This window comes from Catharus ustulatus, chromosome 21, assembly GCF_009819885.2.
Source record: "Catharus ustulatus isolate bCatUst1 chromosome 21, bCatUst1.pri.v2, whole genome shotgun sequence".
Classification (NCBI taxonomy): Eukaryota; Metazoa; Chordata; class Aves; order Passeriformes; family Turdidae; genus Catharus; species Catharus ustulatus.
Genome location: NC_046241.1, coordinates 5,279,207 through 5,304,524, shown reverse-complemented (window position 1 = coordinate 5,304,524; position 25,318 = coordinate 5,279,207). Strand labels below are relative to the sequence as shown.

At 58.5% G+C, this 25,318-nt stretch overlaps 5 protein-coding genes across 9 annotated transcripts in view; all 5 read right to left on the bottom strand.

The window, feature by feature from the left end:
• Nucleotides 1–50: 50 nt before the first annotated feature.
• AK1 (adenylate kinase 1) lies at nucleotides 51–5,036 on the bottom strand. Of its 4 annotated transcripts, none has more exons than XM_033077549.2 (7): nucleotides 4,971–5,036; nucleotides 3,510–3,552; nucleotides 2,342–2,377; nucleotides 1,667–1,830; nucleotides 1,290–1,406; nucleotides 576–767; nucleotides 51–272 (listed from the first exon to the last, which is right to left on the bottom strand). In XM_033077549.2, exons 2-7 carry the CDS (start codon nucleotides 3,517–3,519, stop codon nucleotides 207–209), a joined length of 585 nt encoding a protein of 194 aa, XP_032933440.1. In that variant the 5' UTR covers nucleotides 3,520–3,552; nucleotides 4,971–5,036; the 3' UTR covers nucleotides 51–206. The 4 variants fall into 4 exon arrangements, with proteins under 4 accessions (XP_032933440.1, XP_032933441.1, XP_032933442.1 ...); XM_033077550.2 differs by lacking the exon at nucleotides 4,971–5,036 and adding an exon at nucleotides 3,758–3,825; XM_033077551.2 differs by lacking the exon at nucleotides 4,971–5,036 and adding an exon at nucleotides 3,776–3,824 and having other exon boundaries at nucleotides 3,510–3,545.
• A 1,634-nt stretch (nucleotides 5,037–6,670) lies between these two features.
• On the bottom strand, nucleotides 6,671–10,135 carry ST6GALNAC6 (ST6 N-acetylgalactosaminide alpha-2,6-sialyltransferase 6). Its single transcript, XM_033077548.2, has 6 exons — nucleotides 10,049–10,135; nucleotides 9,141–9,205; nucleotides 8,831–9,010; nucleotides 8,267–8,664; nucleotides 7,968–8,075; nucleotides 6,671–7,888 (listed from the first exon to the last, which is right to left on the bottom strand). Exons 2-6 carry the CDS (start codon nucleotides 9,153–9,155, stop codon nucleotides 7,699–7,701), a joined length of 891 nt encoding a protein of 296 aa, XP_032933439.1. The 5' UTR covers nucleotides 9,156–9,205; nucleotides 10,049–10,135; the 3' UTR covers nucleotides 6,671–7,698.
• Nucleotides 10,127–14,242, bottom strand: ST6GALNAC4 (ST6 N-acetylgalactosaminide alpha-2,6-sialyltransferase 4). Of its 2 annotated transcripts, none has more exons than XM_033077546.1 (7): nucleotides 14,149–14,242; nucleotides 13,801–13,856; nucleotides 13,340–13,510; nucleotides 12,772–13,187; nucleotides 12,533–12,640; nucleotides 12,266–12,451; nucleotides 10,127–10,162 (listed from the first exon to the last, which is right to left on the bottom strand). In XM_033077546.1, the coding sequence occupies exons 2-7, from the start codon at nucleotides 13,810–13,812 to the stop codon at nucleotides 10,150–10,152; spliced, it is 906 nt and encodes a 301-aa protein (XP_032933437.1). In that variant the 5' UTR covers nucleotides 13,813–13,856; nucleotides 14,149–14,242; the 3' UTR covers nucleotides 10,127–10,149. The 2 variants fall into 2 exon arrangements, with proteins under 2 accessions (XP_032933437.1, XP_032933438.1); XM_033077547.1 differs by lacking the exon at nucleotides 10,127–10,162 and adding an exon at nucleotides 11,646–11,976.
• A 1,731-nt stretch (nucleotides 14,243–15,973) lies between these two features.
• DPM2 (dolichyl-phosphate mannosyltransferase subunit 2, regulatory) lies at nucleotides 15,974–18,834 on the bottom strand. The gene is made up of 4 exons (XM_033077914.1): nucleotides 18,781–18,834; nucleotides 18,295–18,384; nucleotides 17,122–17,224; nucleotides 15,974–16,826 (listed from the first exon to the last, which is right to left on the bottom strand). Exons 1-4 carry the CDS (start codon nucleotides 18,781–18,783, stop codon nucleotides 16,768–16,770), a joined length of 255 nt encoding a protein of 84 aa, XP_032933805.1. The 5' UTR covers nucleotides 18,784–18,834; the 3' UTR covers nucleotides 15,974–16,767.
• A 1,189-nt stretch (nucleotides 18,835–20,023) lies between these two features.
• FAM102A (family with sequence similarity 102 member A) overlaps nucleotides 20,024–25,318 on the bottom strand; it is a 37,238-nt gene continuing 31,943 nt past the window's right edge. Inside the window, exon 12 of the mRNA XM_033077493.2 lies at nucleotides 20,024–25,137. Coding sequence (XP_032933384.1) covers nucleotides 25,092–25,137 — 46 coding nt within the window. The 3' untranslated portion in view covers nucleotides 20,024–25,091. The remainder of the gene's footprint in view (nucleotides 25,138–25,318) is intronic.

The window sequence follows — 25,318 nt, the reverse complement described above, 5'->3', positions numbered from 1 at the left end:
TGGAAAGAAAAACTCATTTCCTGCGACAGAAGAAAAAGATAAAGTCTGGATTCATTAAAGTGAACTTTACTGGGGAGAGACGGGAAAGAGCCAAACACAATGTCCTTGAAATTTCCTCCGCACGGCTCCGTCCACGAAAACAGGATAAAGCCGCTTCCGCTGTCTCTGCTGGAGTGCACTGGGGGGAACTGGGGCCGGGGGGTCGGCTACAGGCAGTCGAGGTGGGTGCAGACCTGCTGGAAAACCTCGTCCACGGAGCCCTCGGCGTTGAGCTGGGTACAGAGGGGTTAGCTGGGGACTCCCCGAGGGCTCCCATCTGAGAGCAACTGGAGCACTTCCAAGGATGCATTTTGGCATGGGTGAAGAGACCAGGGCTCATTTAGGGCAAAGGGGTGCGGGCCATCCTTGGAGGGGGGGTATGCTGGGAACAAGAGGGGTCAGGCCTATCCCAAACTAGGCAGAATTGAGTTTTCCTGCTTCCCTCATCATCCTCATCCATCACTTCCCCTCTCCTGGGACACAAGCCCCAAGCAGCGGGGCTGGAGGGTGCTGGCATCAGCCACGTTCCTGCTTACCTGGCGGACGATGCCTCTGCTCTTGTAGAAGGCAATGACAGGCTCAGTGGCCTTGTAGTAGGTCTCCAAACGCTTCTTGATGGTCTCCTCATTGTCATCCACCCTCCCACTGGTCTCTCCTCGCTTCAGCAGGCGCTTCACCATTGTGTCCTTCCCCGCATCCACATAGAGCAGCAGCGTGGGGGGAGCGATCTGCAGGCAGAGGGGACATGGCTGTCACCACACTGAGTTGGTGCGGGTCTGGTTTGGTTTGGGTGGGTGCTGGGGGTCAGCATGAGGGTCACACATGTCCCTACACCACCTTCTGCCTCCCTCCATATGGGTCTGGGGGCCATCAGGACACAGAAATGTCCCCACACCATCTTCTGCCTCCCTTTGCTTTGGTCTGGGAGCCACCAGGACACTGTTCCAGTGGCCTCTAGGGCCATGTAGAGGGAGGCAAAGGGGCACTGTGGCCAAGCCCTGGCTCTCTGCCATCACCATCATGTCAGCACTGTTGTCACGCTCTGTCAGCCTGAGGACACCCTGGTCCCTCCCACTGCGTTCTGGGCACAGGCTGTCCCTGAGGCAAGGGGACCTGCTGCCCAGTTTAGACCCTTCTGGGATGTGATCTCTGCTGGGATGGGAGGTCAGGCTGCTGCTGGATTGAGTCTCTGTAATAAGCTGATGTGTGGCATGGCCCAGCAGAGCACAGCATACTTCTTTTCAGCTCACCTTCTTTTCAAACTCCTCTCCCTGCTTCACCTCACGGGGGTACCCGTCGATCAGGAAGCCCTTGGACACGTCTGCTTTGGCCACCATGGCGTCCCTCAGCATGTCCAGCACCGTGTCCTGCAGCGGGGAGGACAGAGCTGCTATGGCTGACATGGAACAACATGACTCCCACCCAGCATCTCCAATCCCTACTGCAAATCCCAATGGAACAACATGACTCCCACCCAGCATTCCCAATCCCTACTGCAAATCCCACCCAGGGATGGCAGGGCCAGAGATGCCTGAGCCATGTGCCAACCATCACTGTCGTATCTGGGGTCCCCACTGACACCCCTACACACCCCACCCTGTGGCAGCTGGTGCTGGTGAGGACTTACCAGGGGCACCAGCTCTCCCTTCTCCATGATGGCCTGCAGCTTCTTGCCCCGCTCCGAGCCCGAGCTGACCTCAGCCCGTAGCAGGTCCCCCGTGGAGAGGTGGGTGTAGCCATACTTCTGCACAATCTTCTCACATTGTGTCCCTTTCCCCGAGCCAGGGCCACCTGCAAGACACACGTGTGCCCCAAGCCATGGGTAAGGAGAGGGAGGGGTACATGGGAGAAGCAGCACAGACATGCAGGAGTCCTCAGAGCTCAGTTGGTGTCCCCAAGCTCAGCACCAAGTGGATGGACAGAGCTCCTCCTGAGGATGCCCAAGTGCTTGGGGGTGTCATAGGCTGCTGGGAATGGCATATGGGCACCACACCCTGATGGCACCCAGGGCATCACCACCCAGGGTTTTGTCACTTTACCTCCCAGGGGTTTGTTGTCACATAGACTCCCACTGGTTTACCATCATGTCACCCCAGATGCTGCCACCCCACACATGCCCACAGGTGGCGTCCCGGTGCTGGCATACCCCATGTGGCCCTGAGGACCCAAGCTGGAGACATGGCTATCCCACAGTGCCTGGGAATAGCCCAGTCCCAGCCTCCAGCCCCATTTCCCCTGCCTAGAGCTACAGGGAAAAGGCCTGGCTGACCCCACCAGTGACAGGACCCGGACACAGACTTACCCACCACAAAGATGATTTTGTGCTGCTTGAGCTTTTCTGGAAGAAAGAAGAGGGAAAAAAAATTATCAAAAGCCAAAAGGTCCATTGGAGAGTGAGGTGTCCCCAGGGGGTGCCAGATCCAGGGCAGGCATCCCTGGGGATAGAGGGGACCGATCCAGGAGAGTCCTGGGGAGAAGATGGAGAGGGAAGCAGACGTGTGTCCTGGTCACCTGGGCAGGTTGGGATGTCTGGCCACGTCTGAGCACAAGGACCCCCTGGCACCTCGGCCATGGGGCTGGAATTCCAGTGCCACGTAGTGTCCCAGAGGTGGTCATTGTCCACGGCTCCACTGCAGGCAGGGACTGGCCTCATCCATCCCTGTGGCTGGCTTCTCACCCCGCTGGGGTAACTGGGGCCGTGGCAGGCTCAGCTTGGCACGGCCACCTCGAGCACCTGGCACAACCCTGGCAGTCCCTGGACTCCAGCATCGGTCCCTGGACCTGGTGGCTGATGTGCAAGTGGCACTGACCACCCCAGCCCCTGCCCAGCACCCTGGCACAGGGTCCTCACCGCCTGTGGGATCTGTGCACCAACCCTGGTATGGGGTGATGCCGAAGAGGGAAAAAGAGCTAAAAATAAAGTTGTGCTCCTCTGGGGCCACTTTCCCATCTCCTGATTACAGCTGGATGAAATTTCAACTCCTTGGCACCCAGCACTCCCCAGGGCTGGGGATGGAGCCAAGTGTCTGGCAGGGACCAATGGGATGTGGGGCATGTGGGGGGGCTGGAGGAACATGGGGGATGGACAGAAGAGAGAGAGGCAAGGACACAGGGGCACGTGGAGGGGAGGAATGCAAAGTGGACCAGGGGCTGCATGTCAGGGGGACAAGAGCAGGGGGGACACAGGGGACAGAGGCAGGGAGGGAAGGGGAATGCAGGGGGGGTGGATGCAGCGGGGATCAAGGACATGGATGCAGGGGGGACCCAACAGGTTGGATAAAAGGGGGACAGGGGCATGTAGAGGGGATGGATGCAGGGGAGATCAAGGGCATGGATGCAGGGGGGATTGATGCAGGGGGCAACCAAGGGAATGGATACAAGGGAGACAGGGAGATGCAAAGGGAATGGATGCAGGGGACACTGAGGGCACAGATGCAGTTGGAAGGCACGCAGGGAGACAGATCACTCACCTGTCGACATGCTGCCGTGGTCCAGGCACAGAAGCACTTAAGGCTGCCAGGAAAGAGCAGGATAAACAACTCAGCACATCAGGTGATGAGACACACCAAGCGTCTGGGGACAAAAGGGGTCTCCCTTTTTGGCCATGATGATGCCCAGCTCCAAGGCCAGGCTGGGGGGATGGGATAGAAGGCACAGCTCCTGGCTCGGCCCCGGAATAGGGAGCTGAGGAATCTCTGCTTCTGCGGCCATCACTCACCTGGTTCCCAGCAGTAACCCTCCGCATCCGGCTGCGGTAAGGGCATCCCCATGCCGGGTGACGCGCGGTGACGTTTCCGGCTTCCTCCCCTGCCCTGCCCACATCCCAATGCCTGGGGTGCTGCCCGACAGCAGGAAAGCCGCTCGGGATGCCCGGTGCCACCACAACACCGAGTGCTGGAGGCAGCACCCCCAGCTGCCCAAGGGCTGGTGTTAGGGGGGTGTCCTAAGGAGGGGGTTGCAGCACCCCACTGCACCCCCAGAACCTCCGGGGTGTGTTTGGCCACCCCGCCTGTCCACACCCAGCCCCGCAGCGCCCGACCCGCTTGGCCACAGCGCGTCACCCCAAACCGGCTGGACGGGGTGCAGGGACGGGGCATCCCGCGGCCACAGGAGCCCGCAGCCGCTGCCAGGTCGTGTTACAACCTCGAAAGGGCAGGGGCTAAGAATGGCCGGACTGAAACCTGCACCGGGTCACATCCCACCAGCGCTGCGGGGACAGAGTCCTGAGATGGTCCCCACAGGACTCCCGAGTCCCTAACTGTGGGGGTGCTGAGACCCCGGACAGCTGGCACAGCTCTTGGTGGGGTGAAGGAGCGCTGACCCGTTCGGGTCGGGGCTGGGGAGGGGGATGCACGATGGGCTCGTAACTCCGCAACCAAGGCCATTGCGGGCTGCACCCCGGGGTGCCCCCAGACACCTCACCCCACCGCCAGCTCCAACCCACCCCTCCCGCTCCATCGGCAGCCAGCGTCCCGCAGCCTCTCCCTGGGACCCGCGCCCCTGGGCCGGGCTGCTCCAGCATCCCCGCACTGCTCCTCGCAGGGGCAGCAAAACCCCCGCGATCCAGCGCTGCCCCCCGCCCGCCGCCGGCGGGGACCCGCACGGACCGGGCCCGAGGGGACCGCACTGACCGGGCCCGAGGGGACCACACTGACCGGGCCCGCACTGACCGAACCCGCACTGACCGGGCCCGCACGGACCGGGCCCGAGGGGTCCCGCACTGACCGAACCCGCACTGACCGGGCCCGAGGGGTCCCGCACTGACCGGGTCCGCACTGACCGGTCCCATGGGGGTCCCACACTGACCGGGCCCGTACTGACCCGGCTCCCCGGGGGTCCCGCACTGACCGGGCCCGCACGGACCGGCCCCACCGCGGTCCCACACTGACAGGCCCCGCACTGACCCGGCCCCACGGGGGTCCCGCACTGACCTGGCCCCGCCGCCGCCCGCGCCGTGCCCGCCGGTACCGCTATTTATAGAGCACGGCGGCGCGCGGGGCACGCCGGGAGCGCGCGGCACCGGCAGCGCGAGCGGGCGGCGCGGGGGGACGGGGAGGGACAAGGGGGGACACGGGGGGACAGGAGGGACAGGGGGGGACAGGGGGAACACGGCGGTCCCCGCACGGCTCGGGGGTGCGGGTCCGCCTGCGAGGGGAGCCCCCACCCTGCCGGGCTGGGGTCGGCGGGGTCCCCGCACCTCCGCCCCCAGCTCCTCGGAGGGGAATGCTCTTCATGTCACTGCCCACATGTCGCCTCCCCTTTTCTGCCCCCATTCCGTTCTTATGTCCACATCCCTATCCCTAATGCCCATTCCTGTCCCTAATGTCCCCATCACTGTTCCTTATGTCCCCATTCTTGTCCCTAATACCCTCATGCCCCCAGCTCATTCCTGTGTCCATCCCTAATGTCCCCATTCCTGTCCAATCCCATCCCTACTGTCACCATCCTTGTCCCTAATGTCCTTATGTCCCCATCCCATCGCCATGTCCCCATCCCCAGGTCCAAGGTGTAAAACCCGGGGGCATTGCGTCCTTGTTTAGATCTGATGAGTGAGAGATGCCAGATGCCAAAGCCAATAGTACAGATTTTATTTAACAATAAAATATGAGGTAGAGAAAGAGAAAGAAGTAAGTGAGTGAGAGGGGAGAGAGAGACAGATTGGTCAAGCAGAAGATTGTCACCACCCAGATTGTCACAATCAGCATCCCGTTGGTCCTTCTTCACCCTGGTCTTCAGGGTGGTGGGGGTCCTGAAGTTGTCGAAAACTTTTCACTATTAATACATTTTTGCAAATGAAGGCACTACTGCTCATTGGCTACACAGTTCCTTTATTCCATTGGTTAAATGATTCCCTCTCTTCTAATGCTAATTAATCCCATGCTCAGTCCTTCTCTTTGAGTGGAGCCCGTGGTTGCAATCTCCCCTGCCAGAATTACCTTTTACCCAGCTGGAGCTGATTCCATCCACCAGTTACGAGGTTGGTTTTCCTTGTGGATTCTGTGTCCATTATCAATGATTTATTCTTCGTTTACCAACCCTAATCTGAGATACCGCTCGGACAATAGCACCACCTTTATCTTATCTCAAATTCCTCTCACGATGGTTTAATTTACATAAAAGTCTCTGGCATATTTGGCAGGGAGAAGAGAGGCTTCAGTGGTTGCAGATGCTGTCTATCCCATAAGTTGGGGTGATCTGTTTCACCAGTGATATGTGTAGGAGCAGTTGCCCCTCCACAGCTTGTCTGGATGTGTTACCAGGATGTGCCAGACCAGAGCAGTGCCATCGTGCTGCTCCCTTCTGTGCCCATCTCATGGCAAAGTCCTTCTGTGGCACCAGACTTTGATCAACTGTCATCTCCAAGTACTTGCACTTACCTGCCCTTCCTCCTCCTCTGCAGAGACCCTGTGACCCCAGGGCACCTGGCTGGGGGTGACACAAGCTGGGGAGGTCTCAGATGCCACCTGCCACTGAGGAGGTGGCTCAGAGCTGGAGTCAGCCAGGAACTGGACATGGATCCCACCTGGACATGCTGGTCACCTTGCCACACCTTCCTGAGTGCCCAGGGACAGCACTGCTGTGGGCTGGGGGTCACTGCCATTATCCCCAAAAACCCGTCCAGAGCCAGGGCTCAGGTAACAGAGTGCAGCAATATTTATTCCTGTACAAACAATTACAAAACATGGGTGCCCCACTGCTTCCCCCAGCACTGAACCCCTCAAAACCCCAGCCACAGCCAGAGGGAAACTGAGGAATGCATTCCTGCCAAGGCTCAGCACCCAAACATGCCTTGTTTAGGTGCTTTCCCCACATTTACTTCTCTGCTGCTGAGAAATTAATAACAAAGCCTTCTCCCAGCCACAGGGTGCCACTACCCCCTCTACCTGCCCACTTCTAAATATTTTATAAGCAGCTGCTGGCTCTTTGCTACGACTAATAAGCAGCCCCTGCTCACTCCTTCATCCAGGAAACTCAAGTACAAACCCCAGGATTAGAAGTGGGGAGAAAAAGCAGCAAACCTAAGCCAAATCCCCCAAAAATCTCCCAAAAATCCCATCTTTCAGTTAGAAAAGGTTTTGGAATAGTGGGGCACAGTGGTGCTGGGAGGGGCTGGTGTTTTTGGGGTACTGGGACAGGGAGAGTGGCAATGTCACCCCCGTGGGATCCCACTAAAAACTGTGGGGTTCTGCTGTGGGAAGGATGGCTGAGGACTGGGATGAGGGTGCTGGGGATGGCAGAGAGGGGCTGAGCTCCAAGAGAGAGTCTCCCTACCCAGAGGGTTGGGGGAAACAGTCTCTGTGATGACCCCAGAAGTGGTGCAAACCAAAACTGAGCCTAGGGGACCTGGAACCCCCTTAGAGGCTCACAGGGGCTGCAATGTGTACGGACCAGGATGGGGCAGCATATCATGCCCGAGTATCCTGCACATGGAGGGGGCACACCTTAAACCTTACATTCACCACCTGGCCCCCAAAAACCAGCTCAAAACCCAACACATCCCAGGTGCAAGGAGCCACCACGCACAACAGCAGTGGTCCTGTGGGAGGCAGGATGCGTGGTGGCACCCTGATGCCTGGCTCCCACCACTCCCAGGGGGATGCAGGGGAATCCCCATCCATGCCAGCACCAGGGGCGTGCCTGGCAGGCGTGGGGCAGCCCCTAGGTCCAGGTGGGGTGGGAGAAGGTGATGTTGTAGAGGCTGGCCCAGCTGGCAAAGACCCTCTTCTCGGTGATGAAGCGGTGGTGGTTGCCCCTGCGGCTCCGCTCGTTGTGGATGTAGGTTGTGCACTCGTCGGGGCCCTTGGGCTCGTAGTAGTGGTAGGGCAGGCGGCGGGGTGGGGGGTGGTGGCTGCAGTGGGGAAAGGCACATTGGGTGAGCCCTGGGGTGGGGTCAGGGCGCTGGGGTGGGGGTCTGGGGCTCTCCTTACCCGCAGTAGCTGGGTGGCACCATGCCATAGACGTGGATGGCATCACACAGCTCCACAGCAATCACCATGGTGAACCAGCCTGTGCTGAGCCACGAGCGAGACTTCTCCCTGGGGAGGGAAAACAACAGGAAGGATGACAGGGGTGAAGTGATGCGAATAATGGACCCCCTCAGTGTCCCCAGTGTGTCTCAGGGACCCTCAGCTCCAATGCTGCAGCCCATGAAGCATCTCCAGGAGTCAGCTTTGTCTTGGGAACCTGGAGAAAGGGGGGCACAGCACAAGAGGTGGCTCTGAGGTACCTGTCCTTGCCTGTCTCTCCCCGAAACAGGTCATCAAACTGCTTCATGCGGCCGGGGGAGACAACGTAGGCGGTCATGTTGGGGAACGAGGCGCAGACGCGCTGGATGATCTTCAGGAGGCTCTTCTGCATCTTGGTGGGCGGCCCCCAGAAGATGAAGATGGTCTCTGGAGTCTTGTTGACAAACTCCTGGGGCCGCTTGAGGACACGGTAGAGGCTGGAGTGGGCCACCACGCGGAAGCTGGTCTTGTTGCCCACATCAGCATCGTAGCCCGTGGTGGGAGCATCGTTCATGCGGATGGTGCACTCAGCCCCGTCGATGACCGTGCCCAGGTGGGTGCCCAGGAGGTGGCTGGAGCTGGTGACAATGACGCACTGATGGCAGCGGGCAGTCAGGGTCTGGTGAGGACAAATGCCATCAGCAGGTGACTTGTGGTGTCACCGTGGACAGGGTACCGTTCCCTGCAGAGCCACTGTCCTCGGGAGGGGACAGTTTGGCTGGGTGTCAGCAGAGGGACAGACCCTGTGTCACCGCCAAAGCCCAGCCCTGCTGCCCAGCTCGTACCTTGTTCCCACAGACAGGCAGGTACCCGCTTTTCACCCCCCACTTCTTGAGGTCGGGGGGCCGGCGGGCTCTGCCCCGCAGGCGGCTGTAGGGGAAGACCTCGCTCCCGTTGCCAGAGCTGTAGATGATCAGCAACATGATCAGGGCAAAGAGGACCCCCAGGGCGGCGGCGCGCTGGCTCTGCGGGCGGGGGGAGAGCATCAGCCGCTGCCCCCACCCCACTGTGGAGCATCCACCCCGCTCCCACGGCACCTCCAGCAGGATGCCTGCTGTCCCCAGGAGGATCCCGAGGTGATTCTCTGGCACTCACCGTGTTGCCACTCATGTCTCTGTGCCGGCCTCAGCACGCAGTGACCGCCGGCGTCCCGCGAGCACCTGCAAGGCATGTGGTCACCCCAGCCTGCCCACCGTCCTGCTGGGCTGGAGGGGGTACAGGATCAGGTGTACACGGGACGAGTCTCCAGGTCCCCCTTTGAAGAGGAGAACAATCCCCCGGAATTTATGAGGGGAAAAGAAGTGCTGTGGACACAGGCTGGGCAGACTTCGTGGAGTGGAAGAACCAAACCCAGCCGCAATTTGTGCCTGGGGGATCCCCACGTTAAGCTGGATCCAGGGAGGATTATCCTCCCCTCGTGGGGATGAAACCACTGAAACCGCAGGGTTAGGGAGGGTCAACCTGCTGCTCGTGCAGTGAAATTCCATTAAAACCACCACCAGAGGAGTCTTAGATCGGGAGGGAATGGAAGGGAGACCTGCCCATCTCAGTGCATGCATGGGATTCCATCCAGCAGACCTGCAGGGACCTCTCCAATCCCAGGACCCACTCTAACTTCCACTCAAAGGCAGACTGACCCAGTTTAGTTTTGGGAGCCCTGGTTAGTGAGTCCCAGCTCCTAACCTATTCCTGCAGCACTCCAAGCAAGAGGAAATTAAAAACCACTGAAGCCTCTTTACTAATTGTCACACGGAAAATTATGCAACAGCCTGAGATCAACCCCTGGGGGGAGCTGACAGCTCAAAACGCTCTCAGGGCTGGTGGTGGTGCCAGAATGTACCAGCCTACCCGGGGAGCCCAGGCCACGGCCGGGAGCGGTGATGCTGGGGGGCTTCGTCGTGCAAAGGCTGGGGACGCTGTGGGACCCCCACTCCCGGACCCCCTCCACAGCTCTCGGGCCGTGTGGGACCCCACGGAGGGGTGCCGGGACCCCGCGGCCTTACCTGGTGGGGGCTGTCATGGGCACTCCGTCACCTCCTGCGCCCCGCGGGCGGCGGGGGCTGCCTGGCCCCGGCAGCGGGCTGGGCCATGGCCGGCACCGGGCTCACATCGCCGCGCTGCGGGAAAAGCCCGCCTCAGACCCGGCCCCTTCTCCACCGGGGTCCCCCAGCCCCGGATGCGAACCCTCCCTCCCTCCCTCCGGGAAGGGAAAACCCGCCCGGCCCCGGCTGCGAACCTCCCTTCACTCCTACGTGCGAGTCCTCCCCCGCCCCCGGGGAGAGCCGGACCCTTCCTACCCCTTCCTACCCCTCCATCCCCCGTGCGCCGGTCCCGGGGGCAGGGGCCGCTCCCCCGCCCGGCCACGGCGCGTTCCGCCCCTGCAGCGGCTGAACGGGCCCGGCGGGGACGGGCGGGCTCCACCGAGCGCTGCGCCCCCGGTGCGCCCGATACCGCTGCCGGTATCGGTATCGCTGCCGCTGTCGATACCGCTGGCGTTACGGACCGCCGCCGACACCGACCGCGCCCAGGCCGGGTCCTAGTGCCGCCCTCCCGGGCAGGGGGAGCCGCTGGATCCTCCAGGGATGGGGGAGCCGCTGGATCCTAGTGCCGCCCTCCCGGGATCGAGGGAACCGCTGGATCCTAGTGCCGCCCTCCCAGGATGGGGGAGCCGCTGGATCCTAGTGCCGCCCTCCAGGGATGGGGAATCCGCTGGATCCTAATGCCGCCCGCCAGGGATGGGGGAGCCGCTGGATCCTAGTGCCGCCCTCCCAGGATGGGGGAGCCGCTGGATCCTAATGCCGCCCGCCAGGGATGGGGGAACCGCTGGAAAGGCCGGGACTGATCCCCCGGTCCCCGAGGATGGGGCAGCGCTGCCTGGCTGTGCCAGGAGCAGCCGTGCCTGGCTCAGCGCATTGCTGGGATGCCAAGGTCTCCCCCGCACTGCTGGCCGGGCAGCCCAGGGCCCCGCTCTGGGGGTTTCGTGGCACAGGGAGGGGGCTCCACTGCTGGCAGGGACCTGCGTCCCTGATGACTGTTCGGGGCTCTGCTGTGCCAGTGATGCCTTGCCCAGCGTAGGGTTGTGGCAGCTGAGGCAGCAGGCAAAGAGCTCCATGGGCTCCTCGGCTGTGCTGCCCTGCAGGAATCAGCCCTTGCAGCACCCCTAGTTCCTGGATCACTCGCTCTTCACTGCACCCCAGCATCTCTGCCCCTCCTCTCGCCCCTGGCCCTCCAGACACCACCGGACTCACCCAAACATGTGGCATCTGCTCACATGTTCAAAGGGCTGCTGTGGGCTCACACAAATTCCTGTGGCATGTCCCAACTCTCCAGGGACACAGGAACTGCCAGTGCCTTGTGACAGCTCAGCATCACCCTGTGGGACTGAGGATCACCCCAGACCCAGCACCCATCCTGCATAGATGCAGCTGCTGGTTCCCAAACAACCTCAACTGCTTTCAGCACCCTCTTCCATGTTTAGGCTCAGCTTGTCACCTCCCCCTCTTATTTATAGCCTGGCAGACTGTGATGAGCTGCTGAGTCCTCCCGCCTGCACTCCCTGTCCTGTCCTGCAGCCACAAGGGGCACAGCAAGGGGCACCACTGAATTAAAAACAGTTTTAATGGCCATGTTTGCTTTGGTCTGAATCCAAGGACACTTGTGACAAGGCAACTCGAAGCCCCTAGGGCACATGTGGCTCCAGGGCTTCCCAGATGAGGGGATGCAGGCAACAAGCAGCAGAAGGCAGAACCTGGATTCAGCTGCCTGCACCCCACATTCAGCACTGTCCAGAGGGCACAAGTGGGGCAAGGTGCACAGTAGAGCTTCGTTCCTGTGAGAGGCACCAATATGTGGCCCTGGCAGGGCTGAGCATTTCTGCCCCATGTCCTGGCAGAGTCCTGCAGCATGTCTAATCCTGCATTAAATATTCCTCCTAGTAGAGAGAAAAGAAAACCAGGTCTCCCTGTGTCCATCCAAGTGGAGGTTTGAAGCTGATGGGACTGCATGGGTCCAGCTCATGCCCCCCATGTACCAACAGAGGGTTCCCAGCCCATCCACCAGGGGAAAGAGGCACTGCTGCTGCAGAGATGGAGACTCCCTGCTCCAGGGCTTGGCAAAAGGGGTCCAACCATGGCACTGGCAGAGCTGAGACATGTTGCTGCAGGATGAGAGCTGCCCTGCTGCTGAGGTTCCTGCTGCCTCACCCATGGCTGGCACCCTACCTGCCTGCCCAGGAGGGGTGGTTGAAGACAATGTTCCTCCTCTTGGCCCAGCGGGAGAAGATGGCTTTCTCGGTGATGAAGCGGTGTCCGGCACGGTGAGCTTGCTCATGCACCAGGTACATCTTGCACTCGTCTAGCCGGCCCTTCTCGAAGTAGTGGTACGGCACGCTGGAGTGGTTCTTTTCCCTGGCAGGAGAGGACAGGGTGAGTGTGGGACTTGGGGGGACACTGGAACACCCCACACCCACCCCTGTCACCCCCCCACACCTGCAGTAGCTGTCGCTGACCATGCCAAACACACTGATCTGCTCGCATAGCTCCATGGCCAGGATCATGGTGAACCAGCCCGTGCTCAGGAAGGAGCCAGACTTCAACCTGCAAAGCATCGTGGTCACACTGGAGTGGGTGGCACTGTGCTGCTGGCCCACCCACATTATGGGTGCTTGATGGGGGGACAGGTGGTACATCAGGGGGGCCTGATGGGGCTCCTCAGGAGCCAGCAGTACCTGTTCTTCCCTGTCTCATTCTGGAAGACATCATCACAGTATGTCATCTTCTCCTCAGTCAGGGTGTAGATCTGCACCTGGGGGTACTTTTCTATCAACTTGAGCAGTGCCTGGTAGGTTGAGCCCATCTTCTTCTCCCTATTCATCTTCTTTCCTGGCCCCCAGATGATGTAGAGGGTATCTTGGAACTGCTGGAAGAAGTAGGGCTGGTTCCCCAGCAGCAGCGGAACGCTGGTGTGTGAGACCACCCGGATGGTGCAGCGTGTCCCCACGTCCTGCTCGTAGCCGGTGGTGGGGGCGTGGTTCATGCGCAGGACACACTCGTGCCCGTCGATGGCCTGTCCCAGCTGTGAGCCCAGCATCTGCCCCGAGCTGGAGACGATGGCGCAGTGGTGGCACAGTGCTCGCTCCAGCGGCTGTGGGAAGATGCACCGTCAGCTCCTCCTTGCCTCCCACAGCAGCTGGACACACCACAGCCCCTGCCTGCCCTTCCCAAAGGACAGGGAAACTGAGGCACAGGTGGGCCGAGATGCCCCGCCAGCCCCGGCGCTGTCCCATCTCTACACACCTTTCCGTCGGGAACGCGGCTGTATCCCTGGAAGCTGCGGCCGTTGGATGCGGTGGGGCTGTCCCGCAGCCCCGGGGCCGGGCAGCAGAGCTGCACACTGCCGCGGTAGCACAGCGGGATGAGCAGCACCGCCGCCACCACCGCGCACACCAGCGTTAGGAAGAGCCCGACCTAGAAGCAGAGCGGGGAGAGTTCTCCGGGCCTGCCCACGTGCCCCGGGCCCGTGCCGGATGCCGGTGGCCCCGTGGCCATGGGGGAGCTGCCCCTCGGAGGATGCTGAGGTGCCGGGCCCGGCTCACTTCCTGCAGCGGCGATGCCCGCCCGCCCTGCGGGCTCTGTGCCGCCGGCGAGCACCGGCCGCAGCCCGGCTCAGCCCCTCCAGCACCAGTTTTAGGGCGAGCGGCTCCCCGATGGTGGCGGGGTCCCACCGGCCCTTCGCCCCTGCCCCAGCGGGTACTCACCAGCGTCTTCATCCTCGGGGGGCTGCCGAATCACCGGGAGGGTGGGGGCTCGCACCCTGCAAGCGGAGCGGGCTCAGCGGCGGCAGCCCGGGGTGAGATCACCCAGCGGGATCCCCCCGGTCCCCCAAAGCCCGGGGTTGCCCCCCACGCCTCGTGCCGAGGCCATTACCGGGATCCCCCCACGCACCCTCATTCCCACGACCCCCGGGTCCCCCCACGTGTCCAATTCCCTCCTCAGTGTCCGGATCCCCCCGTTCCTCCGCGGGTGCCGCCCCGCCGGGCAGAGGTCGGGGCCGGGGCGGTTTCCCCGGCGCGGTGCCCCCGGTTCCCGGTACCGGCCCCACTCACCGAGCCGGGAGCCCCCAGCGCCGCCACCGGGGGGTCCTGCATCCCGCCCGGAGTGGGGCCGGAGGGCCGCGGCAGAGCGAAACCGAGCGGCCACTGCCGGGGGCGGTCCCGGTGCCGCCCCCGACCGCCCCGCCCCGCCCCGACCCCGCTCCTCCGGGGACGCGCCCCCCCCGTGCCCGTGGGGCCGAGCCCGGCACCCACCCCGCGTGTCCCGATACCGATCCCCGCCTCTCTCCCTACCGTGTGCCTCGGTAGCGACCCCACGGCTGTTTCCCGCTCTTGTTCTCCCCTCTCAGGCTCCCCTCCCGCTCGGAGGATCCTGCAGCTCCCCTTTTCCCTGTGCTCTCTCACCTCCGTACACCACCAGCTCCCGATGATCCCAGGGACACCACAAGGGTCCGGAATGGCTCAGGAGTGCGACCAGGTCAGGTGAGACCCTCGGTACCTCAGACCCCATCGAATGGCCCCAGCGGGCTGCCCTTCACCTGCAACCCCTCCTGCCAGGATTATGCCACAGAGCGCCCAGGAAGTGTCCCCTGGGCAACCTGCCTGTTGGCCCAGGGTGGGGCACTGGATTTTTATTTCTCTTATTGGTGATGAGATGGTATCTTTATGGTATTGCTGACATTTTCCTGAACAGACCCGGAACCAGAGGGAGGGGAAGTGACAGGAACACCCCTGGGATCCTGTACAGAATGCAAAACCAGATGGGGAGGTCATGCCTGGAGCTCAGTCACCACTCTTTGCTTCCTTCTAACCCAGCCCAAAAAAACCGTTGTGGGGCGGGCTGAGCCCCGGCCAGCAGGTGAGGGACAGGGAAGGGCAGTAAGGGGTTTGACAGCTCAGCATGGTGTAAGGGTTGGTCCGAAGATTCCCTGATCTGCCTCACAATGATTGTCAGAGACTGAGACCCTGAGACACCCACCACCCACTCTGGGCAGGAGCAGCTGGGCTGGGCCCAGGTGGATGTTTGCCAATGGACTGTGTTCGGGTGTGTGCTGCACTGTCACGCTGCACTGTGTTCAGGCAGGTGCAGGCTGAAGGAACTGTACTCTCTGCACCCGAGCGATAGGCCTCACACACAATAAATCTCCCCACTCACCTTGAAACAGACTATAAAAGTACTACGTTCTGAAAAGACCTTTGAGACTTCTTTCTCCCCACGGATGGAAGACATCGATAGATGGTCCGAGGACGTCCCATCTGTTGGTAGCTATTCCCCTCATTTTCGCTCTCTCTCTACTTCGTCACCTTTATCTCTCTCTCCCTCTTACCACTACCCCAAAACTGAATCGTTGGCCCTCAATAAACTGCTTTGCTGCTTGTTGCTGATCAAAACCTTGGTCTCTTGCTGTTGTCTTTTGCACCCTGTGGTCAAACGAACCATCACGACCCCCATCAGGTTGTGCAGACTGTGACACAGGGCCTGGCAGCCTCTGCAAGAACTGGAAACAAACTTCCAGCCAGAGCCTTCCTTCTGGACCCTCTGCTGGCTCCTACAGCAGGCTCAGCTGTGGGCCTCAGGGTGTCCCAAGCCACCAGCCTCACCCCTAGGTGGGATGGGAGACCGTGGGACATGCTGCTGGCAGGAAGTTAACAGTACATTCAAGAAGGGTTAGAGTGCCCCAAACCTGCCCTCCCCAGGCAGGGTACAGCAGCCCAAAGCAAGGCAGAGCCAGCATGAAGTTGGGCCAAGTTCTCTCTGGTACTTTCCTGCTTGACTTCAGCAGGACCTTTCCAGCAGGATGCCATGCACTGCCAGGGCCATGCAATTGAACCCACCCTGGCATTGTGGCACCCCTTGGCATGGGCAGAGGACAGGGAGTGAGACTTTACAGACCTTTATTGAGGGTGATCCTGCTCACCATGGTGTAGGGGAGCTGCCAGGGCAGCAGCTGCTGCCAGGAGAGGAAACCCCATGGGGGAAGGACACTGCCTCCACACCTGCCTGCTCAGCCCCAGCCTGGCTGGCACACAGAACCATGTCCAGGGCAGGAATCCAGCCAGGACTGAGAGCTGTGATGGGAACCACACCCAACAATTCCCTGTGAGCCAGGACATCTCCTCACCACCCCCTCAGCTGGGTGGGATGCAGAGGGCAGACTGTCCCTGCACCCTCTGCACACCCAGCCTCATGGGAGTCCCTCCTGAGAAAGGCAAGGGCCCCCAGCACTGTGATTAGCTCTTCCAAAAGCAAATGGAGAAGGCAAACCTGTCCTTTCCAAGCCCAAAGTCTCATTTCTCTCCTCTCAGACTTGAATAAAAAAAAACCCCCACAAACTGCAGGTAAACTTTTAAATAAAATTCCCAGAAAGGAACAAACTACTGGGCAGAGCCAGAGCTGAGGGGAAGGAGTGCCCAAGGAGTGGGCAGGGCAGCCCCAGCTGGGGAGCAAGTCCCTTAGCAGGGGCTCTGGTCCCTCACTTGATGAGCCTTGGATGAATCCTGCTTCTCTTTGGTCAGTGAATTGTAAACTACAGGTTTAGTCTCTGCAGGAGGGAATGTGGGAGCAGTTCAGTGCCGGGCACCTTGGAGATGTCTGCCTGGAGCTGCAGGAAAAGTCTTTTCCTGGCTATGATGCTGCAGCGTGGGCACCTCCTCATCTCCTCAGATGGGCCTTCAGTCTGATTTCTTGGCATGTTTCCCGCTCTTCCACATGACGAACATTATAAAAACACCTGCCATGACAGAGAGAACAGATTCAGGTAGGAAACTTTTAATTCTAGGCACTTCTACAACACCTGGCAATGAAAAACAGAATCTCAACAGAGAGAGCAAGAAAATTCTGCTGTCCAGAGGCTCAAAAAGCCGAAGTCACACACAAACACAGCCCCAAGTCCCTGTGCCAGGCTAAGCTGCAACAGTAACCACAGAGAGTGTCACGAGTGTCACACATTAGCTAAACCCCTAGCAACCCTCTTCTCTCTTCCTAATTTAGAAGTTTCTAATTAGAACAACAGAAATAACTCCCACCTATAAATAGCAGCAGCAGCAGCCCGGCTGCCACAGGGATGATAACTGCGTACTCCCGAGGCAGGAAATACTGGTGGATCCCATGGTCGCTGTCGATGAAGGGCTGCAGGGACAGAGAGAGATGTCAGCAGGTGGGCACAACACCTTAAGCTGCAGTCTCGAGGTTTTGGGAGAAACATGGAAATATCTGGTGTGAGATAGCTAAAAAAAGAGTGCCCAGATCCGCACCTGGGCTGGCCACAGAGCGGGCAGGCAGTGAAGGGTTTGGTGTGCAGTGGACAATGAGGGGAGGTTGTGGGGCTGGCACAGGGTCCCACAGCCCCAGGGGCTCAGGGTGGGCAGAGATGCTGGTGCAGAATACAGCAAATCCCTGTCTCTCTGCCCTGCAGAAGGGAGCAGCTGACACCGGCTCTGCTCCACGGTTATCCCAGCAGGATCCCTCTGCAGAGGCCAGTGGAAGGCTCTGGACACTAGGGAGCAGTGTGAGGATTCCCACACATTCTCCTACAGCTCTGGGAATGCTGGGAGCACAGACACGGAACAGGCAGCAGAGTGAGCAGATACAAGAGGGGAATTCAAAACCTTTGGAGGTGGAGGGGAAGCTGGCAGGAGTTCAGACATTAGCCCAAGACTGAACCTGGCTTTTCACCCCTGGAAAGCTCATGGGGAGAAGCTTCTTTGCAGGGAGATCACGAATGAGCTCAGCTGTGTCCCCAGAAATGGGCAGCCTCACCATCACTTTTTCAGAGCCCTGCATTCCCTAAACTCTTGCCCTCCTACCAGGCTCCAGATTTGCTAAGATTTGTTTCTTTCTGTGTTTCCCTCTGTCATCTCCCACCGGAACCAGGAACCTGGGGGATGCAAACGTGGATATTGATGACTATACCTCCACCAGGGCCAGATTTCAGCTCTTCCCAATGGCTCATCCAGCCCTAGTTGGGTCAGCCTATCTTGGAACAGCAGGTGGGCATCACGATCTATGTTTAGTCTTGCCCAGGCAAGGCCAGGAACACCCAGACGGGACAACGACTGTGTCAGTACACAGAGGAAGATCAGCCTTGAAATTTTTAACCCTAGGGACAAGAGTCCTTCGGGCACACAGACACATCATCACCTGAGGAAAGGCCAGGAAAACACCTGATCGGGATTATATTGGCTAGGGGAACCCCGTACCAGTACGATGATCCAGAGGGTGTAGTAAACAAAGAGGACGAGGCTGAAGGTGACCAAGCCAAAGCCAACGAGCTGGTCCGTCGCTGTGGCCTGCAAAGGGAGAGGCGGTGAGAGCGGGACCCCAGGGCAGCGCCGGGCAGGAGCGGCTCACGGCACCTGCTGCTGGGTGCTGCGGGGCCAGCACACCGCGAAAAGCGGGGGCAGGGGCACCGCGCGGGTGAGACACTGCGGCGGGACAGTCCATGGAGGGAGCCGGGCCCTGCCGCAGGAAGCTCCCTCAGCCAGCTCACACACACATCCCACGGACCCACCCGGCCGGCCCCGGGAGGCGGTAGGGCCCCGTCTCTCCGCAGCGGCGGCAGCCAGAGAGCCTCGCGAGGGCTCCGGGCCGCGATTCAGCCCAAGCTCCCCGTGCTACCGTGCCGAGCAGGGACATCCCCCCCCCGCCCGCCATGGCATCCCGCTCCGGGCCGGGCCCGCACTCACCATGGCGCCCCGGCCTCCTCCCCGCCGGGCCCGCCTTTCCGGCGCGACCGCCAATCAGCGAGCGCCGCGCCAGCCCCGCCCCCGGCAGCGGCCAATCAGCGGAGCCCCGGCCCGAGCCCCGGCCCGAGCCCCGGCCCGAGCCCCGGCCCGAGCCCCGGCCCGAGCCCCGGCCCGAGCCCCGGCCCGAGCCCCGGCCCGAGCCCCGGCCCGAGCCCCGGCCCGAGCCCCGGCCCGAGCCCCGGCCCGAGCCCCGGCCCGAGCCCCGGCCCGAGCCCCGGCCCGAGCCCCGGCCGTCAGCCCCCGGAGCCGCGGAACGGCCGGAGCGGCGGCGGGGCCGGGCCGGGATCGGGGATGGGGAGAGCGGCCGGACCGGGCCGGGATCGGGGGGAATGCAGGAGAGCACCGCTCCCGGCTGCCTTTTCTCACTCGAGGCCTGAGAGGGGTGTTGCAGCTCGGAGCTCCTGCTGCTCCAGTGCCGCTGCCCTTACCTTGGACAGGGGTGCAGCTCTGGTTGCATCACCAGCTGTGCCCGGGAGCTGTGGCAGTGACAGATCCTGGCACCGGCTCCAGCCCCCAGGACACATCCTCCATCCCAGCCCTTCCTCCAAACACACCCGGGGACAGCGGGAGGAAAGGAACGAGTGAGACCAAACAGCCAAGAGAGAATCAGCTGCCTCCCCTTCCTGGCCTAAGGGAAAAGGGAAGACAGTGCTTGGGACTCAAAGGTGCCCTGACTGGGGAACACAAACAGCATTTTTTTAGTCAAATGCTGTTCCCCCTCCCAGGACTCCTGTTCCCCTCCAGCCCTGTCAGGCAGCAGCAGTGAGTATCTGGGCACTGAATCTGGCCCACCCTCGATTAAGGGGATGGCGAGCCTGTGGTGGCCAAGGGGCTACTCAGGCACGAGCCCTGAGGATCCAGAGATGTTTATTCCCTGGAGCCCTGCTGGGCTGTGGGCCCAATCCCCCAGGTGAGCCAGGTGAGGTAGTCCCAGCAGGAGAGGCAGTTTAGGCAGAGCCTAAGCTGGGACAGAGCACAGGACACTGCTGGTGACTCAGGCAGGGGTCACCTTTCCCTGGGATTGAGCTTCCACGGGACCGGTGCTGAGCTGCCAGCTGCCCTTTCCAGCCCTTCTCCATCTCCACTCCCCGAGCAATCTGAGAAGGCAAAGCCAAACTATTCTAAGCCCCTCTCACCCCATAGCAGATATTTAAAACAAGAAACAGAGCAAGAAGAATCTGTGTGAAGTACCAAAAAACCTTTATTTTTCCCCCAAACCATAACATTTGACATTATATTGATTTCCTCATATATTTGTTATTTCTCTACATTAGGAACCAGATACAGAAAATACAAACACGATCTGTTGAATCAAAGACGGCACAGCATTCCGTTAGAAAAAGAAACAAAAAAACTAGAGGAGCAAGATAGAAATGGTGAAAAACAGTCATTCCCTCCAGCCCAAACTTTCCAAGAATCATCATCAAAATAGAGCAGTGGAAGTAGCTTCTCTTTCTAAACACACTTCTGCTTTAAGACAAAAGTTAGATTTATCTTTAGATTTTTCAAAGTAAAAAAATGTTAAACTATCAAGCAATTTTGGAAGTTTGCATAGACCCATTCCCTTTCCAAAAATATCAGCCATCTCTCTATAGAATCTGATACAAATCGAGTGCGCCTCAGCCAAAGGTCACCAAGCTCAATTCACTTTCAAGAAAATAAAACATGATCTCCCCTTCCCCTCCCTCCCCCCACAAAAATATGGGCTCTACCGTTATTCCATGTGTTTGAGGCAAGTTCCCAGGCTCAGCCGCATCCCTCCCTCAGAGCTTCAAGCAAATTCCTTTTCATTCCCCAGGTTTCCATGCCCGCTGCCCCGGCGGGGCAGAGGCGCTCTGGAGGCAGCAGGATGGGAGGGCACAGGGAGGGGGCTGATGGACACAGCTCTCAGGAGGGAAGTGAGGGAGGAATTTTGCATTCATCAATCCCTCCCGCAGCGAGGAAGTGGCTTTTCAAGGACAAACACCTGCGACCAGGCAGAGTTTGTAGGAACTTGTCCCTGGGGACTGGCCTTGTCCAAAGGGCTCAGACACCAGAGCAAGAACTCAGCTAGAGACCAGGTGGGGCAGCAGGGAGGGGGCAGGAGGGGTGGGAGGGGGTCTGCAGCCCCCGGGTAAGGCAGCAAGGAGGGGAGGGGGAGCCCCTCGCCAGGAGGGGTTTCACTGCGGTGCTCTAGCGTACCTGGAGTGAGGTTTTCCCAGAGGTTCCTGGCAGCAGTGCAGAGACCAGCCGCACTGCCACCCGCTTAAAAAGAAACAGCAACGACAAAAATAAATAAAAAGTCAACCCCTCCTATTCAGATGAGAATGAAATACTACTTCTTCAGACCTCCACCTGGTTTGGAACCCTCTAAAAACTGAAGCAAAAGTTTAAAAGGGCTTGTTAAACTTTCTGCAGGGGGCAAAGTGATGTGGCAATGAGGGGGGGAGAAATCACATGCCTGCTGCCCATCACTGCAAGGGTCAGAACAGCACAAGGCCCCCATTTAAAGTGCTGACCATACAAAAGATGATGATGAGGGAGCAACATCCTTCTCCCCCTTTTCCCATCACAATTTCCAACTGAAATCCATCTCCTTCACCAACTAACGACTAAGCCTATTCTTTTGGACACTCAGTTTTATACTGGTTTTAAAAAAAGAAAAAAAGTTAGTAAAAAAGTTACACTGAATTTCCTAATGCTTTGCAATGTGCTTCCACCAACTAAAGGTCTAGAAAACAGGAGCAGAGCCCACATGTTTTGCCTGATCCTGAGACTGAAGCAGAGAGCCAGCTCTGCTCTCCAGGGCCAGCCAGGCATGAGCAGCTCTGCCCGTCAGCTTCAGAGACCCAGGGGATGCAGAGTCTTGCCAATAAGATCCTTTTACTTGTTTAAACCACCTCTGAATCCCCTGAGAAGGGGAACAATGTGGGGAAGAACATTCCCCCCTAAGCTCCCCTGAAATAAAATATCAATGAAACAATAATGCAGTCAAAAAACACCAGCCTGCTGGGTTTGTATAAAAAAAAATTCCATAAACTTCACAACAAAAAAGAAAATCCCAAAGGAAACTAGCCAGCGGTTTGGGTCTGGAAACTGATTCACTTCCTAAATGTTCAAAGTCCAAGGAGGAACAGGCAGCAGCGATGCCACAAGGAAAAAAGTGCTCATGAGATGCAGGTTCCTGAGGCAGCAGTGAGTGTGTGGGACAAGTGACCCCAGAGCCACCACCTCGGGTGCCCACAGCTGCCTAGGGACTGCTGGGCATTGCTTGTGCCAAATGCACAGCAGGAGCTCTGCATGGGATCTACAAACAGGAACAGACTGCTCCTTCCTCCTCCAGGTCTGCTCCACATGCCCCAGCTGTGCTGTGCCAGGCTGGATGAGTAGGACTACTTACTCACTCAAAAACAGGGGCAGGAGAGCTAAAAAGCCACATGAAGACCAGGATCTGTGGAGGCACTAATGTGGAGACAAGGAAGAAATACCCTATGAGACACAGTTATCAGAAATGCAAACAGTGATGTGCCAAGCCACTGGAAGAGAAGCCAAAGACAGGCCCAGGTTGGCCACAGTGATGCAATGGAGCAGGTTATGCCTCTGCCAGCCTGGGAAGAAGAGACCACTGCTCTCAAAAGTTCAACTGCTTCTCCTCTTGCTTTGCTGGGAAGATATTCCTCCCTCTGTCCCACTGATTTCGTGACATGCCGAGCAGCAGCCCACTCTTGCCAATGGAGGCCAGAAGAATGCTCTGGGATCCCAACTGCTCTGACAGTGACTGCCATTGTTTTTCATGGGAACAGAAGCAAAGCAGCAGAAGTGAGCTGGGTTTTGGCCTCTTTCCTGGCTTATGTTTGCTCCTCTCAAGTCCTGGCTGGATCTGATTTCCTGAGGGGCTTTGTTGGTCCCTGGGGAGCAGCCAGACCCTCGGCTCTGCATGGCCCATGCAGAGACAGGGCAGAACAGCCACTGCTGTCCGAGCCTCCTTCTGCCCTCACCCTGACCTGAGCAGACGGTCAGGCCAGGCCTGGCGTTCTGGCACTGCCCCAGGGAGAGAGAAAGACAAGCAGTTCTCTCCTTCCTGCAGACACGTGGCACTCCAGGAACAGGGCAGGATGCTCAGCAGCCTGCAAGTGAGTGCCAAACCTACCCAGGCTGAATGAAGAAGAGATCACCATTAAAAAAACCTAGCAAGTGTGAAAGAGCTTTTGTTCTAGACAGTCTCAAAAACCCAACACTTTTTCCCTACATTAAGCCAAACCAAGGTGTTGTCTGTATCCCCTTTTTACCCTAATTCAAATTTAATTCCCTTTGAAGGGAAAGGGTAGAAAAGATGCATGTCCTATATGTGGTCTGTCCAAACACAGAAAGAAACCTCTTGACTCAGAGAGAAACCATCAAAACAGAGTAAGCAACTGTATAGTTTTACCACACTGCTGAGCACCCTCCCCATGCAGCATCCTTAGCTAGAAGGGTAAAAAAAAGCTAAATCAAGGCCCTTTCATTCCTTGTTTCTCATTCTGCCAGATTCCCTTTTCCAGTAGCTCATCTGCATGCATTTTGGCCAAAGAAACCACAGTTAATGGGTTTTTTTTTACTCCTTTAAAAGAGGCTTTACAATAACTAAGGATTTGAACAACGTGATCAGTTACAAGTCTTTCCTTGCTGAACAGGATGTGTGCCTGTACACACACACACAAGTGTCAGAGAGGAGCCAGGTCCCAGAGTGTGGAATTGCTCCGAGGGCACGGCTGCTGAGTGCTACCACAGTACACTGGCAAAAGAGGAATGGGCACTACATAGAAATAGCTTATCAGCTGAGGGGCTCTGTACAGGGAGGGCTGCAAGCACAGCCTGCTGCTGGCCCACAGCTGGGGACTGCCCAGATCCCCGCTGGCAATTCGGTTGCCAGGAGAATCTCCAAGTGGGAGCTGAAAGGGATCGACATCTCTGCCACACACTGCAAGGAAAAGTGTCAAACAACTGCAGAAACCAAACCCAAAGAAGAGCAATTGAAAGATCAACTAGAGAACAGTTTGAAGCCTTGTCAGAAGAGTTCACTCACCACAGAGCAGGTCAGAACAGCTGCTGTGGCTAATGCAGCAGCAAACACCCATTCTACCCTTGAAGGCAGAGACAGTAGCTTCTCCCCAGCCCCAGAAGGAACCAGCTCAGGCACAGATCTCTGCTGACAAGGCAAGAAATACCAAGCAACACCAAATCCCTTACTGGCCCAGGCCAAGAGAGGCAATTGACATCACCACCACAAGAGAGAGACCACTGCAGTCAACTGCATCCAGCTCTGGCCCAGGGAAGGGCTGTCAGACAAGATTCTTTTCATAGTTCAAGAAGGGCAGTTCCCTTCCTGAGCCACTGAAAAAAGAATTAAAAAAAAAAAAAAGGCTTTGTATTCCAAACTCCAACAGGATTATTTGCTGAATCAGTCCAGCAAACACAGATTATACTCCTGGAATAGTGAGAAGAAGACTCCTCCAGGTAAAATCTGTAACCTCTAAAGTGCTCCTGCTAATGCTAGTTGATGAACACCCCCTTCCATGCCCAGCAGTGGAAGGGCTGCTGCAGTCAGTGGTGTGATGAGCACTCACATTTAACCGTTCACCAACTCCCAGCTGGATTGCGGTAGTTTTCTGAAATGCACTTTTGGGAAGTATTTCCTATGAGAAGATGTTGTCTGGGGATGTGAGGATAGGAAGGTGAAGTGTACACCACAGCATACCTTGTTCAGTAAAACCATTGCCTTGGGAGGTGATGTTCCCTTGCAGAGTCAATGGAATAAAGCATCCTGCAAGTGGCTGTGTCACCGTGTCCCCAACAAGCAGCTCTGGGTTTGGTTAGAATGGCTTCCCCCACCCCCAGTGGTTTGAAGAGTTCACAGTGGTATAACCCAATGTTTTGGGGAGACAAACTGAGAAGTCTCCTGCTGCAAGTGAATGGGTGGAATGAGGGATGCAGATGAGCAACATCCTCTGGGACTAGCCCAAGGATAAGCCCCACAGACACCTTGTGTCTGAGCAGGGACAGGGGGAAGGCATGCACTGGAACGACCAGGAAGCAGAGAAGGACAATGCCAATGCAGGGAAAGTGCATGTTCTGGAGTGGTCTCGGAGGAGTTCTGCAGTGCAAACATATGGGGAGGGGCGTGGAGAAATCCCTTCTGGAATGCTGCATGAAGAGAGGTAAAGGTTGGCATCCATGTGGCAGCAGACTGGGTAGGGGGCCTGTGTCCAGCAGCTCTACCCTGTTCTTCACATTTAGTGGGTTTCAATCACCACTGGCTCGTAAACTCCGGATGAGACCCTGGAGAGGCAGAGGGGGAGAAGGCCAGTTATTTCCCACTGTCATTTTGAGCAACCAAGTTCTGATTCAGAGCTCTCCACTCTCAAACATCTAAGCCCACACAGAACAGTGCCAGTAACGAGTCAGCCTTGTGGGAAATCAGTCCTTGGAATATTGAGGGGACAAAGAGGTGGCAAGTCAG

What these genes read in the sequence shown, in the direction of transcription:
- AK1 (XM_033077552.2), bottom strand. Translation starts at nt 2,692, where the DNA reads ATGAGGCCAGTCCCTGCCTGCAGTGGAGCCGTGGACAATGACCACCTC. An exon ending in AGACATCCCAACCTGCCCAG is followed by an intron (nt 2,378 to 2,550) that starts GTGACCAGGACA and finishes TCTTTCTTCCAG; the next exon opens with AAAAGCTCAAGCAGCACAAA. An exon ending in GCAGAGGCATCGTCCGCCAG is followed by an intron (nt 273 to 575) that starts GTAAGCAGGAAC and finishes CTCTGTACCCAG; the next exon opens with CTCAACGCCGAGGGCTCCGT.
- ST6GALNAC6 (XM_033077548.2), bottom strand. An exon ending in TGCCTGTCTGTGGGAACAAG is followed by an intron (nt 8,665 to 8,830) that starts GTACGAGCTGGG and finishes TGTCCTCACCAG; the next exon opens with ACCCTGACTGCCCGCTGCCA. An exon ending in GGAGAGACAGGCAAGGACAG is followed by an intron (nt 8,076 to 8,266) that starts GTACCTCAGAGC and finishes TTCCCTCCCCAG; the next exon opens with GGAGAAGTCTCGCTCGTGGC.
- ST6GALNAC4 (XM_033077546.1), bottom strand. An exon ending in GCCGCGTTCCCGACGGAAAG is followed by an intron (nt 13,188 to 13,339) that starts GTGTGTAGAGAT and finishes ATCTTCCCACAG; the next exon opens with CCGCTGGAGCGAGCACTGTG. An exon ending in GTCAGCGACAGCTACTGCAG is followed by an intron (nt 12,452 to 12,532) that starts GTGTGGGGGGGT and finishes CTCTCCTGCCAG; the next exon opens with GGAAAAGAACCACTCCAGCG.
- DPM2 (XM_033077914.1), bottom strand. An exon ending in CCCTCTGGATCATCGTACTG is followed by an intron (nt 17,225 to 18,294) that starts GTACGGGGTTCC and finishes CTGTCCCTGCAG; the next exon opens with CCCTTCATCGACAGCGACCA. An exon ending in GCTGCTGCTGCTATTTATAG is followed by an intron (nt 16,827 to 17,121) that starts GTGGGAGTTATT and finishes CTGTCATGGCAG; the next exon opens with GTGTTTTTATAATGTTCGTC.